The sequence below is a fragment of the Liolophura sinensis genome, chromosome 2 (genome assembly GCF_032854445.1).
Source record: "Liolophura sinensis isolate JHLJ2023 chromosome 2, CUHK_Ljap_v2, whole genome shotgun sequence".
Taxonomy (NCBI): domain Eukaryota; kingdom Metazoa; phylum Mollusca; class Polyplacophora; order Chitonida; family Chitonidae; genus Liolophura; species Liolophura sinensis.
The window spans coordinates 22894207-22907121 of NC_088296.1; the positions used below are offsets into that span (position 1 = coordinate 22894207).

The following is a 12915-nucleotide window of genomic DNA, read 5'->3' on the forward strand; positions in this document are numbered from 1 at the left end:
TTACGATGCATGATAGCTACAAACAGTTTTGCCGATGAGCGCTTTTCGGCACAAGGCTCTAAATGTGCTTCCTGCAGCAGTTCTAATAGTCAGGCGGATGGGTGGCGTGGGGGGGGGATGAGGGGACACACGATGTGTTTTGTATGTTTCTCCTTGACATGTCTCAACACGACACTAAATGCAGAGATCTAAATGCAGCAAAACTGGGCAGTTTGTTCATGCCTGTAAAGAGCAGAACGAATGACCGACGTCACGCATGGGTGGTCCCGGACCAGGTAACGTGCGATTCCCCGAGTAGGCACTATTTTTTAATCGATGCTTGAATAAGGCTAATGAGTGGTTTACCTCCCACACGTAAATATTTCACCGCGGTGTGAGGTGAATTGATAATATCAGAGTAGGGCGACATTACCTGTTCGTAACCCGGTAGTCTCCGGTATATGAGCAGGCTCTTAACGTAGTCACTGAATCGACCCGACTGTATTACACACAAAAACCCCTCCTTGTTCAAACAATGTTCCCAAAAGTTTCACATAGGAAAATTCATATTATATAAATAATTTTAAGTAGATATATAGATAACAACAGAAACATGTGACATATTTGTCACTGTAATCAATAGATAACGTTTGGCATATGAATATACATATGGAAGTTTTACATTTCCAGTCGATTTCAACGAGTACTTGTCCTGTGTAAAAATCATATGTTCATAATCATATGTTCATAAGTCATATATTGCTGCATGTGTTTTAAAAAACATTGCTATGCCTATGCATATACATTGCACAGAAGGAAAAGTAATGTAGCGTGCTAGCGCGACATACGTGTAATGAACCATCGCCATGAGTTCAATTCCAACTTATCCTGGCTTCCTCTCCGGACGTACGTGAGAAAGTCTGTCAGCAACCTGCAGGTGATCGCGGATTTTCCAGGCCTCTGCTCGGTTTCCTCCAGCCATATTGCTCTCTGTCGTGTAAGTTAAATATTCCTGGATACGCCATAAAATACCAGTCAAATAAACAAATAAGCAATAATGCACATGCGCATAGCGTCGAAGGCAATACACATTTTTCTCATCATCTCGTGGTAGATTTAAAAAATTGTACTTCTTGTAGCCTCGTTTGACACTCAGCACTTAGAGGTTATACAGAGGAAGGGAACACAACTGGTTGGCCCGGTGTCAGTTTAGTGTGACGTGGGAAGAGGGGGGAGGGGAGTTGTCATGTCTGGGGTCTTGGGCATACTATTTCAGTGTAGATAACACTTTTGCGGCAAGGACTTGCCTCACCGCAGGAAAGAAGGTATGGATTTACACACGCCAAATTATTTCTCATCGTCATATACCTAAACGATTTTAAGGTACAATGTAAAACACAATGCTAATACATCATCTCTGCTGGTTATTGCGTGTGTCCAGGTACTATATTAGTATTACCACAGGCGGATCGCGCTGACAAACAACAACAACAACAACAACAAAATAATAAAAGCGATTAGCACTCAATCATAAGATTTGTCGCACTGCATATTTATAGTTATGCACTTATCTACCTGGCAAAAGCGATGGATATTTCTGTTGTACAATGTCAACAATTGAAAGAGACCTGCGCCGGTTATGCCAAGGGCGCCGAAGAAATCTGCTAATTGTTTTAGCGGCTGTCAAACAGAATGTAATTAATTAAAGCACGACTATTTACATTACGTCTCATCATATAGTCTGAACAACACATCCTTCTCAAAGCTGAATGTCTGGAGTTCCAAGCTCTCTTTGCCCGTTGTGATTTGATGGCAAAAAGCTGTCGCTGGCGCAATGGTGTGGAGGTTTGATCAGTCATTTGTTTGATCAGTCATTTGTTTGATCAGTCAATTATTTGATTATTCATTTGTTTGATCAGTCATTTGTTTAATCAGTCATTTGTTTGATCAGTCATTTATTTGATCAATCACTTATTTGATCAGTCATTTGTTTGATCATTCATGTGTTGGAGATCACATAACAACACAGCATTAACATGCATGGTGCTCATATGATTTCATGATCTCCGTGCTTACCTTGTCAAAGGTCGGTGGTTTACGCCGGTCACTCTAGTTTTCGTCCACACCAGAATGACCACCATGATATTAAGTGAATAAAATATTCAGTATAGGGCTAACGAACAATAATAAATAAATAAATATGGCCTTGAGTTCGAATATCGCTGGCCCAACAACCGCTAGTAGTCAAGGAAATGGTCAGATATATAAAGAGGTACGGTGGATTCCTCAAAATTTATAAATCTACAAGATAAATAGTAAATAAATTATACAAAATGTTCTGTTTTAAACGGATTATTCAATGGGTTTTTAGTAAGTTCTACTCCATCAAAATTCAGGAATGGTATTTTGAGAGATTTTAGAGCTCTTAACCTAAATAAATAAATAAATAAATTAAAGCCGCGGTTGAATTTGCGACTGTTGAATTCAAACATCCAACCTTGCTGGTCAGTATGGCCTATAGCCTGGAGCGAGAACATTTGGCTGTACGAGTCAGGGAAGAAGGACGATGCACCGAAAAAAAGACACGTCATAACAAAAATGACAATATCTGTACGGGATTTTTTCCTGTCTCTTTTTTTTCCTGTGAATTATTGATATTTTATATAAAAATTATCTGTGTGTTTCCTTGAAGTCATTGTTGTCTTATCTTCATTTTTTCCAATCCACTACGATGTTTTATTCTTTCTGGACACGTATGTTTTACAAACTTCTTCCAGATATACACTGCAATGAAACAGCTTTCTTATATGTCAAAAAATAATTCTGTTAATGTTAATAGAAAGTCTGTTGTCCGAGTAATGCTAGAATGTATTCTGTTATTGGAACAGATTATTCTGTTAAATATAACACATACATTCTATTATTGCAACGTAAACACTCTGTAAGACCAACAGGATATCATGTTGAATATGACAGAATTTGATGTGCATTATGCCATTACTCAGACAACAGACTTTCTGTTAAAATTCACAGATTAGGGTTTTTTTGAGTGTTTATAGCAACTATAAATCGCACGATCACTTGATGGTTAGTTTAATGGCTGTTGTATTGTTTTTTAGAACATTAAATGACATGGCGAAATATAATAAATCATAACAAAAGTAACAAATACACTGTGTTCTATTTCATTGTCCAACCGTTTTACGTAGCATTTCTAAGCAAACCAAAAAAAAAAAAAAAAAGTCCCACCCTCTCAGCGAGTCTGCTGTTACCTTTGCATGATTTATGTTATTGGTTTCATTTGGCAGTATAGTATAAGGGTATATTTAATTAACTTTTTGTCGAGGCGTTTAATGCTAGTATGTGAGGGGTTTAGTGCAACGCTACATCACACCCCTAGTGAAAGCTACAAAAAAGTAAGAAGATACTGGAGAAAGAAAAATTCCCCCCCCCCCCCCCCCAAAAATACCATTTGCTATGCAGTTATTTTGTCCGATCTTTATGAAAGCTATCGCCAAGACACGTGATTAAAAATTAAAGATAGTTTCTAAACGAACTTGATTTTACAGCCTTTAAATTTGAAATCCGCCCTGCATGGATGGCCAAAAAAAATCAATTAAATGTTTTGTGATAGGTCTGTAATAATTCACGAATCACGTCACTGGGTACGGGTTAATAGGTGTAATTAAGCTTTAACCCATCTGACGCCACTGATAAGAGGATATTAATTTGATTACACTACTCCCGTACACCTCCTGATCTACATCAGTACCTGTTAAATGCTATGGTTTATGTAAGCAAATTACTTGGGACACTAAACGTTTCTGTGTTTTAAGTGACCTTCTGTTTGTCACTCAAGTCTGTGTCGACGTCACTGTGGTAGGTCGTTCGAATTGTTGATTATTACGCGTCATTAAGTTTGCTTGTAACGTTTTTACATGCGCTAATTGTTTAATTACTGTATACAATTGAGCAATTTTAATGAGTTGGCTAATGAAAGGCTTTACAACCGGATTTAAGCGCAGCGATACTGTGCGATTCCTAAAAGGGACTTCAGGGTGTATTTTCAGGAGACGAAAAGGCGTCGGCAACGATGTGTAGCCTACGCCGAACTGAAATCAAAGACTGAAAACACGAACGAAATAAATCCATCCACAATATATACTATACTTAGAAATAAGGAAACTAAGGGAAATAAGCCCTCAATAATGTCATCAATTCTTTATATGCCTGTAAACAATGTTTCAGAATGTAAGAAAGCTGGGCCCGGTTGTTCAAAACTTGTTTACGAATTCATACCAGATTTAAGTTTGAGGCAAGTCTTCAATTTTGTGCTTAGCCTAAAGAAAGTTGTGTAACATTATATTAAAAAACATGAATTAGAATTCCTGCTGTTATACTTTGATTTTGGAGACCTGCATTGGCTACTGAGTTTGGCTAAATATTTAAATATGAAATATGATTTAATACCAGTATTAGCTAATATACTTGGAACAAGAACTATGGATCACTGATGGGAAATATTGCCCGCACAAGTAACAGATTTAGACACATTATTGATACCTGAAGTGTTATATTCCATCTTCTCATAATATCTGTGAATGCTTTTGAAGGCCATGAGAGCTTTTCCCCCAGTATTACATTGTCTGTATACATGAACTACCCACACCGCGAAATATTATCGTGATGACAAAATGCCGTAAACTCGCGTGCTACGGAAATTGTTAAAAAAATAGTATAAAGGACAATTCCATAGGCTGAATACTCGATAGGTTGTACGTAAAAGTGGGCGATACACGTGGCGTTTTTTTTTTTTTTTTTTTTTTTTGACTTAAAGATTTAGTAACTGAACTTTTGGAAGTTGATGTTGGTTATGAAAGGGGCCACCGGTAACTATGTACCAAATATTAAGCTTAGGAACCTATTTAAAGTCAAATTTTATGAAGTCGAGATACGAGAGTTAACAATTATAAACAGACAAATGATTTATTGCACAGGCCTTTTTTGACAATTACTCATCTGTCATTTTCTTAATAGGTTGTAGAACAAAAGTTGCCCACTACTTAGCATCACACATAAAATGATCACGTCCGGTTACTAATACAAATATGCGTCTAAATAACCTATACATTAGGGTATATGCAGCACAAGGGACATAACTCTTCAGGGCAGCATACATTTCTTGCTGATTAGCATCATGTTAAAAGAAAAACGTAACAAACGTGACAGACGTTAAGCGGATTTGTTCATTCAGAAGCTAACAAAAAACAAGAGACACACGAAAAAAAAACAAAAAAAAAACAAAAACTCCGCTGGTAATTTTATATACAACCATATATATATATTTTTTTTTATTTCACGTGACATGGTTAGAAATCCAGATCTTATGTACATGTACATATAACTGTATAAATATAACTGTATAACTGTAGATAAACTGATTGTGCAGAGGATGCAGTATGAGACATGCTACGTATGACTATTATTATGCGGGTGTGAATAGCTTTATTCTCCTCGTGGGACCATGACAGGAAACATAAAACATACTGGGCATGTAAAAATAATAATATAAGAATGATGATTTTTTCAGACTTGAAGTGTCAATATAAAATATCCAACACAAAAACTGAAAAAAAAAACCACATAAAATTAATGACAGAGACAACAACTTTGGTGCAGATTATACGAAGTTGCTTAAATATGTACAACCGTATAAACAACACATTATGGCATACGACAACGCTATAGTACGATATAACAATTGTGACATTATTGCAGTGTATGTGGATATCAAAATGCCAGCGTGAATTGGATCCTTGAATACAAAAACACTTGGTAGTTTATTTCATATTGAAATCTTAAATGAATGACTGCTCGAGCTAAAACGTCGTACTTAAAAATTTTTCAGCCATATGACGACGAAGAGTCATTATTGAATTAAGAAAACTGCAAGATGATGACATTGCCTCCTCAGACATGGAAACGATGAGGGTTCAGCTAAATGACATAGGGTATGCCGTACGCCCTCGGAGGTCCTTATACAGGTATGCTTACTCTCGGATTTACAAGCTCAGTAGGTTTGAAAATATCATACAAAGGGAGGTAACTTGTGAAATGAAATTTCGTGGCTCAGTCAAGTCTTGTATGAATAGCAATAGGTAAACAATGACATCAACAATGATTTAAACAAATTGCTAGATTCGTTTCTCTTCTTAGCTGGCATGTTTTCTCAAACCGATGGAGACTGTAACATGTTACAGAAAAAGATGTACAGGACGTGATGACAATTATAATCGACCTGATTGCGCTTCATATCCTAACACACCCTCATTTTGGGCCTATGAGTGATTGCACCGTTATAAAAAAAGGACACAACATATCTATTACGAAAACATATGTCTTTTTGAAATGTTTTCAGCAATTACAACAGCAGTGTGTCGCAGGACAGTAGCCTCGTGCACAGTTCGTAACGCACCACGCATCCAACCCGCCGACAGACCGCCATATTCCAACAGAACGGCATTGAGAATCATCCGAGCTTCTCGACCCAGCATCAAACGCGATCTCTGGAATAGATCTATCTGAATCTTCTGAATCCTCTTCGTCTCTGTGACGATGCCACTCCCTTCTTCTCGGCGGTGTTACTGGTGTAGTTGTCGTTGTCGTTGTTGTTGTAACCGGTCTGGGTCTACCCACCAATGGTCTTCTGCCCGGACGTCGTGCGCTGGCCGCCGAAGACACGACTCGGGTTTCTCCGGCATGGATCGCGATGTCCGAACAAGCAATGAATGTTTCCTGAGGCCCGTAGCCCAAACCACTGTGTCCGTCTTCTATTCCCCAGTTGTTACCTGTAAAGTAACATCAAACAGATAGGTATATCATTAAAAATGTATGATTGCAATTTGTTTGAGCATTTTTTTCGATTGGTGTGGTGCGCTGTAATCAAGAAAATTCCACATATAGGACTGGAGCCAGCATTACGGTGTGAGGAAACTGGAAAAAGCCCAAGTGAATTTCACAATCATCCGCAGAGTGTTCATAATTTTTTTCATCCATAATTTTTTTTGTATCTAAAATGAAACAGAAAAGTTTGGCCTAATAGAAGGCAACATTGTAGCCTACCGGTAGCTGAAATATTATCCTAATTTTTCCCTGTTAATTGTATCTCGTGAAATTGTAAGTTAATTGGAGTAAAACGCCAATTAAATACATAAATCAATAGAAAAAGAAATAAACATCTGTGTGGATACCAACATTTGTAAGTTTCAATACACTTGCACGAATTAATAGCGTTCCTCAGAAAAATCACGCTACATGTTGTCATTTATCACCGCTTACCTGATTTCCAGTACCACCGGAAAACGCATTGCGTACACGTCACATCCGCCGGAAGTTTGACGGCGATCTTGTATCTCTTTGGAGAAACATCATTGTGTAGCGGCCAGCGTGTTCCTGATCCATCCGCCAGTTCTAAAGGTTGAAAACAATCCTCTGTTGCTGGTACAAGGGGACTATTATGAGGACAGAGACTGAACTCGAAGAAACCCATGTGATTGGCGGTGATTTCTACTTCCGTTTCGATTATCTCGCCTTGTGAGTACTCTCTCACAATCATCCCTCTGCCATACATTCCACCACCCTCATTGGCTCTTGGCTGACTGTCTCGATAGTTATCCCCGCACACTCCGCATTTTCCTTTGTTTCGTCCCCAATGGTTCTGAAACAAAAGCAACAGACAAATGGCTTCACCATATAAAGTCTGGCCCCAATTAGTTAAAATCTGTGTTATTAGTCGAGAGAGTTCGTATTTTCACCCATAAAGGCCCGGTGTTAGGCATATGGGTCAAGGTGATTACGATGATTCGAATACCAACGCTAAGGCATTGCAAAATAACTGGTTTAATAACATTTTTATGGGGCCTCCGTGGCTCATTTGGTTAGCGCGCTAGCGCAGCGTAATGACCCAGGAGTCTCTCACCAATACGGTCGCTGTGAGCTCAAGTCCAGCTCAAGCTGACTTCCTCTCCGGCCGTACGTGGGAAGATCTGCAGCAGGTCCAGGTCTGGTCGTGGGTTTCCCCGGGGCTCTGCCCGGTTTCCACTCACCATAATGCTGGCCGCCGTCGTATAAGTGAAATATTCTTGAGTACGGCGTAAAACACCAATCAAATAATTAAATAAATAACATTTTTATTACTTGACTCTTTATAAATTTACGACCCAAACATTGCCTCAGAATCGCTAAATATTCTTTTACATTTAAATTGCAAAATTCCTAAATTTTATTATATAATAGGAAAAGTTCGACGTGCCTCTGCATCCGCTAAGCTCGGAGCCACAGGACACAAAGTGCTCTCTAACAGATGTTACAAGAAATGCTACATGCTACGTACTCTCACACAAATTATTTCACTCGGTGTCAATTTTTCTGTTTTTATTCCAGAATGTTTACTATATATATGTAAAATACTTTTGACTGGCTCTAAAGATATAATTTACGATGATGTTGTACATGTTTTATGTTTTTCAATGTGTACATATTTTATTAATGATAGAGAAAGGTTTCATGACCATGGTAATGGTAATAACGATGTTAACATTGTAAATAATAATTAATTTATTTCAACTTATACTCTGTTATCTGAAATATGTATTCCCATACTTATATGTATGTACTTTGTTAGCTATTATGTTGTGAATTGATGCTTTGATGAAATCTCTTTAAATAAATAAAGAATGAAATTACGTCCGAACATAATGTAATGGAATTTAGGTCCAGCTCATGCCTTGAGTTCAAGACCAGCTCATGCTGGCTTCCTCTGCGGTCGTACGTGGGAAGGTTTGCCAGCAACCTGCGGATGGTCGTGGGTTTTCCCCGGGCTCTGCCCGGTTTCCTCCCACCATAATGCTGGCCGCCGTCATATAAGTGAAATATTCTTGAGTACGGCGTAAAACATCAATCAAATAAATAAATAAATATATAAAGGAATTTGTCCAGGAAGTTGGTGCGTTGAAAATTGATTATGATACTTTACTTCGTGTTTGTAGGTACATGTAAATATAGGCATGCACCATGGGTTAAATGCAGCAATTTTTGCACAGTATTTACAATAATATAGCACCATGTATACTACTATTCAATACAATCTAGGTTTCGGACAGAAACTTAACCCAAACACAGCGTGAACACTATAGTGTGTGCATATCTGTATGTCACCCCTACCATCTACTTAACTGTACTTGAGGAACATTAAGTAGCATTTCCTATGTGACAAAACTGGCTTACCACAGTAACACGATGGTACCAGGGTCAAAGCTAAATTTGTGACTTAACACTGCGGCTGTCCTACATTGGTCAGCACATAAACAGTTCCGTGAGAACCGTGTGGCGTGAATGTCTATGACGAAAGAACCCCAGCTTCTACTTTTTTGTCAGATAACAGCTGGAGTAAATTTCATCAGTTACAAGGAATCAAGACCTTGTTTTCACTTCCGTTTTTACGAATCGAACTCAAGTCTCTGTATTTTAGGGTGTAACGGATTATTTTTTGTGCCAGGCGGCCATTTTGGTATACAGGTTTATGTGTGATATGCAAAACAATGAACAATGTTTGAACTCTGGACGGGTGTGAGTTTTACTGATCAAAATTCGAAATTCCTGGCGATCCGGCACACCGTGTCGGGATAAGGAGGTCCCTTTGACGTTGCGGGGTCCCACAGCCAACTGCCAGCTCAGGCAGGTCCAACTCTTAACGATCTCTAGTGTGTCAATATTTTCACGGCCGCTGCCTCACATGGACATGTGGTCAGTAAGTGGCGTCGTATGGAGGTAACCTGCTTGCCGTCATGGGTTTCTTCCCACAATAGTGCCGCCGTCGCATAAGTCAAATATTGTTGAGTACTGGGTAAAACACCAATGAAATAAATAAGTCTCGCAGGTGGGCAAAGTTAGGCCTCAGTGCTTAATCCCATGGAACTATATGTAACTGAATGTCACGTTATAGAGATAGTGTATATTATGGGATATCAGGAATTGTCAGCTCGAGAGAAGTGATGTTCAACGAGTTGCTACAACCATCTGTATGATAACGAAACTTAATGGAGAACTATTCTCATAATCAGACATTGTTGACAACTCCAGAGTAGCACCTCGCAAAATACTGACGAATGCTTTTGGTAACGAGATACTTAAACTTGTTAATGACATAAACTGCCTTTTTTTTGCTCAACTTGGTCTGGGGTGGCCATATTTTTCTTGTAATATGTGATTATCACGTTACCATTATAATCACTGCCATCGCAAAGACAGGAAGGTATGGAGATTGGACACGAATTAATTTTAACGGTAAAGATTCCACAATGGTTTGGCGATCACTTATAATAGGGGTTGAGTTAATGGGTGACTGTAATCACATGTATCATGCGAGCTGGCAACAAAGTGTCTAACACAACACAGCACATATAATATGAATTTAGTCATGAAAATTTCTGACCTTCGCGTGACCCTAACCCATACATATCCGTGAGGAAAAGTATATCTGTACGGTCAACTTTCTCAGAATACATGTACTTAAAGATACTTAGGAAATGTTAAGTATCATTTCCTGTTAGACACAACTGACTTACCGCAGCATCGCAAAGATGCCTAGGTCACTACTAAATATATATCCCCGCGGCACCTGCCCTACTGCGAAAAGCATACAAAGCTCCGTAAAAACTTTACTATCTTTATGACACAGAAACGCCATGGACATCTGGCGCGAGAACATAGATTTCCAACGTAAGTAAAAACGTGGGTCAGACATCTGGGAACAGGCCTTGCGATTACTGACTTGGAAAGTGCACACTGGTTGACGGCGGGTTTACGAATGTCTGTTTTAATGCATACAACCATACATTCTTTAATTCATGTTTAATGCCGTTCCCAAGATTTTTTCACTTATGTAATGATAATCATATGTAAAGTACTTGGTGAATATCATGACTCCAAAACAAACAGCCACAACTGCACAATTTGGATTCAAGCGCGAGGCCTCACTCATAAAAGGGTGGATTGTTGCAGCGAGCAAGCGCATAGCTCATATGCGACAGGGAGATGCCCTTAGTCACCTTGCAAAGAGACGGTGCAACCGCGTTGTGCTGGGTAAACTCTTATTCAGTGCACACGGTCACCTGCTTGACTTACTCTCAATTTACACAAAGTGTAAATGGTTTTCAGCAATATATACTGGAATGTATTCCACAGGGCTGTATTCACACTTGTTAAACATAGTAGGTTGTGCAATAAAGAAGACACAAGTACGTTAAGTCTATAACACACAGGCAAGTTAATTTAACGGTTACGTGAAACACGCAGCCTACAACAATCCGTCACTGAAGGTTTTCATTATTTATACATAGACCCATTATAAAAAGCAGTTTCTAATTTACAGGTCGGTTACCACCAATTTTTGTAAACTTCATTTCTTCTCAAAATGTGTGAATTGCATCCCAGACAGTTTTTCAATGTCGAGTAGGCCTACCCTTTGTCGTCCACTGGGCACATGCCTTTAGCTCCAAGCTGGATTGATTATTTTCCCCCTAATTAATCAGTTATACGTTACAAGTTGGCGTGATTGGAAATATTGGAATGAACAACAGACTACACGGTATAGATCCAAATTATTTTTGGGTAGGAAATAGTCAACAGTGCGAAAACAAGAACCTTTGTAAAAAGGTCAATTTGACATTGTAAAAGGTTGGAAATTAAAAGAGTAAAACCAGACAGTGTTATATTGTGCATGTACATGTAGTTGGCATGGTCAAACGAAACCGATCAAATATAGTTACTTGCCATTCTACGTCACTTTTGTTCTGTCTGCCATGTAAATTCTTAAGTCGCAGTAAATTTCAGGCTCTCTAAAACAACTGCTTAGGCAGATTGAGGAAAAATAGCGCACCGTTGCTGTTTTCTACTATTTTGCATGTAGAATTGCTCACAATGGGGTGTGGACATCACGTTTATTACTTGGGGTGGTTACCGTCTAGTGTACTTACGGAGAACCCGCCGCAGTTCAGTTCATGGTCATTGTAGTTGGGGGTAGAGGCGAAGCCATACCTCCACATGGTGGACCGTGAGGGTGGGGCTCTGAGACGACCGTGGCCAGAGATCCCAGGGTACTGAAGGAACACCAGGAAGCAGAGAAACAGGATCCAAGCCACGTGTTTGTTCGACTCCATGCTAGCCACTGATTACGTATCTTCAAAGATGAGGATCTATGGAAAGGAAGCACTTGGATACGGTTGAGAGTTGATTAAGATTTCAGATGTTGTCAAGAGAAGGAATCCAGTTTCTACCTTCAGTATTTGAATGTTTTGCTGATCCTTTTAGTCATGGGAAAAATGAAGAATTTTGTCATCAAATGCAACACAAAAGTTTTGTAGCAATCTTGTCAAAATATTTCTCAATTCAGGTACTGCAAGTCTAACTCGATCCGTACCCCGAAGATGTGAACAGTAGCTTCACTGGAAACACATTCTCCAAGGGTAGACAACTTCCAAAAACGGTGCTAAACTGGCGTTGAGTTTTATATGAACTCAAGTACAGAGCAGCACAGAAGTTTTGCGTGTTCACTCGCGCAGCTTCTGACGACTAATTCTCATCATCATACACTACAGCCTTTTATACTCTACCGGTCCTTGTAAGAGCAATTGTGACAAGGAAAACTGGACTTTACTCTTTGGAAAGCAAAACCACAGATAAATAAACGCTTCAGTTTTAACTTCCGGGGAAGGAGAGAATGACGGGGTCACGCGAGAGATCGCGGAAACAGCGAGAGTGACTTCAGTCCAGGTCGAGTGCAGATGTGTGGTAGTTACACGGAACATATGGTTTGAAAGCAGGACGTGTGACAGCATTTAGTGTGAGTTCATATATACAAGGCGAATGAGTAATCCC

At 39.2% G+C, this 12915-nt stretch overlaps 1 protein-coding gene across 1 annotated transcript; it reads right to left on the reverse strand.

The window, feature by feature from the left end:
• Window positions 1-5295: 5295 nt before the first annotated feature.
• Window positions 5296-12624, reverse strand: LOC135462851 (uncharacterized). The gene is made up of 3 exons (XM_064740137.1): window positions 12015-12624; window positions 7318-7696; window positions 5296-6827 (listed from the first exon to the last, which is right to left on the reverse strand). Exons 1-3 carry the CDS (start codon window positions 12195-12197, stop codon window positions 6394-6396), a joined length of 996 nt encoding a protein of 331 aa, XP_064596207.1. The 5' UTR covers window positions 12198-12624; the 3' UTR covers window positions 5296-6393.
• Window positions 12625-12915: the final 291 nt, after the last annotated feature.

Excerpts from the sequence above, each read along its gene's own strand:
- LOC135462851 (XM_064740137.1), bottom strand. The coding sequence starts at position 12,197 with ATGGAGTCGAACAAACACGTGGCTTGGATCCTGTTTCTCTGCTTCCTG. Across the intron at positions 7,697-12,014 it reads TGAACTGCGGCGGGTTCTCC|AACCATTGGGGACGAAACAA; the intron begins GTAAGTACACTA and ends CTTTTGTTTCAG. Across the intron at positions 6,828-7,317 it reads CCGGTGGTACTGGAAATCAG|GTAACAACTGGGGAATAGAA; the intron begins GTAAGCGGTGAT and ends GTTACTTTACAG.